At 39.9% G+C, this 2,629-nt stretch overlaps 1 protein-coding gene across 3 annotated transcripts in view; it reads right to left on the reverse strand.

The window, feature by feature from the left end:
• LOC104731489 (probable lysine-specific demethylase JMJ14) overlaps window positions 1-2,629 on the reverse strand; it is a 5,291-nt gene continuing 2,662 nt past the window's right edge. For all 3 annotated transcript variants that reach the window (XM_010450870.2, XM_010450869.2, XM_010450868.2), the window contains 5 exons: window positions 2,228-2,596; window positions 1,276-2,038; window positions 1,083-1,186; window positions 783-980; window positions 1-566 (listed from right to left, as the gene is read on the reverse strand). In XM_010450870.2, coding sequence (XP_010449172.1) covers window positions 276-566; window positions 783-980; window positions 1,083-1,186; window positions 1,276-2,038; window positions 2,228-2,596 — 1,725 coding nt within the window. In that variant the 3' untranslated portion in view covers window positions 1-275. The remainder of the gene's footprint in view (window positions 567-782; window positions 981-1,082; window positions 1,187-1,275; window positions 2,039-2,227; window positions 2,597-2,629) is intronic.

Genomic DNA, 2,629 nt, shown 5'->3' on the forward strand with positions numbered 1-2,629 from the left:
TAGTAAAAAGCTTTTTCTTTTTCTTCAATTGAAACTGGTACAAATAAGCAAATAAAATAGTGCAAATGCAAATACAATACAATCATTAATTCCCTAATCCCTTTTTTTAGTAAAAAGGAAAGACATGTCAACGAAGTAACCCCTTCTGTCTATTTTTATATTGTTGCCTCTCTAGATTTCTCGACTTATACAGATTAACTGAAGCAGAACAAAGGAACAACAAACACAATCAACTTCAAAGGGTGTTAGTGTGTGTTTATCTGCTTGCTCAGTCGTCAAGGACTTTTCTCCATCTTATCTACCAAAGTAGAGAGCTCTTCCGTGAGCTCGGTGTTGCGTGCCTCACCGCACAGAAGTCCATGCATCATAACTAATTCTTCAGGTGTCGCCTTCTTCAACAGTCCACGCAAAAGCCTTGTGTCTCGGTCCAAAGAGGGATCTGAAGCCCCTCCTTTCTCTGTCTCATCTTTTTCTTCTTCCTTTGTTGGTTCAGCACCAAACAGTTTCGCTGCCTTTTGGTTCCAATACTCCTCCAATTGATGCTTCGGATCAAGAGCCTCAACCACCTATCCACAATGTTAACTTTCAGTCTAGAACACTTGCAGATAAAATGAAAGAAAATATGCAAATTTCATGCAAACGTAAGGAATATGCTCAAGGAGACTAAAACAGAAGATGGGAGCTTCTCATCCAACAAACATAAAAAAAGGATGAATCTTTTCACCGCAAGAAGGTTCAGAAGAACATAGTTTTATGGCTATGTGTGGGAAATTAATTGTTACCTTAATGACATGCGGGGAGAAAAATCCAAACATTTCATGCCCACTTATACTCTCCAAAGGTTGTAAAGAGGTCAAAGAGCTCACTGGTTGATCACATCTCTTGATAATTTCGAGTTTGAGCCTTTGTGTCACCATTTGCCAGCACTTCTCAACAGATACATTCGAGAAATTCTCAGTGGGGTAATCTTCTATTGAGACCTGGAAATAATACTGATGGATCAGTAACTTACTTCCTATATTTGTTATGACTGATAAACAGATTTAACTTATAATCTCGAAACCACTACATAAATAGTGTACCCTGAACAATGGACCAAGAAGCCCTGCATCCAGAACCTCTGAGATGTAGTTGGTTAGTTTTGTTGGGTCAAGCACGCTTAAAAACTTAACACGGCTCTTGAACCCTGCAACATTCATTCAAAAGCAAAAGTCTTAGAAGGCACAAAAAATGCTAAAGTACAAAGCTCACCAAAAAATCCTCAATTCATCTCACCTTTTGGGTATATGGCTTGTTTACTGCACCAGAGCTTTTTAACAACGAGAGATCCAGTGCTCAAGAGCTCAACAGAGTGACGTAGCTTATTGGTTGCAGCTTCTTGGTCCTTCCCTTCTAAACAACCATCTGCTTTCTTCGCCATGTCGCTACATCCTACATCTGAAACTGAATGTGGATTTTGAGATTCAACCGAAATCTTCTTCTCGTCAAACTTACCTCCCTCGCCAAGTTTTACATCCGTGACAGCTGACTTATCAGTGATGCAGTTTACATTTTGATCACCATCTTGTTTCAACTGAACTTCCTTGTTTGTAGTTAGATCACTTTGTAAGTGTTCGGAAAGCTCTCGTTGCTGTGCTTTTGATGAACCACGGCTCTTTGAAAATGAGCTAGCCTGGAAGTAAGAATATTCTTTTACTCTCTGATGATGTGAAGGATACTGGTCACGGCATTTACTTGCCCATTCGTCTATGGCATCGGGATCCCCTTCTAGAGCTTTGACCAATGCCCGTAACTCATCCAAGGTGTGGCGAATTAGGACAAATCTCTCCTTATTTTCACATGAACAAAGATCCTTGGCGTGAGTAAGACATGCAAACCGGTTGGGGGAACACTTGCAGCTTGATGCAGACATATGCAAGTCATAGAAGCACAAGAAGCACTCTCGTTCTCTCTTAATGTCAAAATCACCCTCCATCTTAAGCAAGCTAAAACCGTCTTGAAGGTTGTTTAGTCTTTCTTCTTCCATCTGCACCCGCTTCTGCTAACATCAGCTATGTTAGTCCCATTAAAATGTTTGATTCAATCTTATCAACAATCAGGTGGACTATTAGACAATTACTTAAGAAGATAATTGTCAATCTATGAAATGTAACATATTATCTATGAAATGTAACATATTATACATGCATATGTAAGCACACGAAAAAGAACAGAGAATCAGAATCACCTTGACTGACTTCGTAAGCAATCCATCCTCACTACAAAACCTTTTCCATCTCGCAATCACAGGATTTTTCTTCTTGAAAAGTGAAAGCTCCCAGAGGGAATAAACAGCTTCCATAGCTGCTCCAAGAAGCAGCTTGTCATGTGACAATGAACTCTTTCGCCGCTGCTTGCTATAGCCTTCCACTGCATTCTGTCCATGCACCAGCCAATCAACTGGTGCAACATTTACTGCTTCCGCACAGTTGAAACCACAATTAAACCCAGAGTGATAGGCCTTAGGAAAGGTTAGGATAAATTCTCCACTGCGCTGGACAGCTCGATAGACAGGTATTCCCTCCTCCTTTAAGATTCTTGGAGATAACTGAGTGACCTGATAAAAAGAAAAAAAAAAAAAAAAAAAAAA

This window comes from Camelina sativa, chromosome 12 (genome assembly GCF_000633955.1).
Source record: "Camelina sativa cultivar DH55 chromosome 12, Cs, whole genome shotgun sequence".
Classification (NCBI taxonomy): domain Eukaryota; kingdom Viridiplantae; phylum Streptophyta; class Magnoliopsida; order Brassicales; family Brassicaceae; genus Camelina; species Camelina sativa.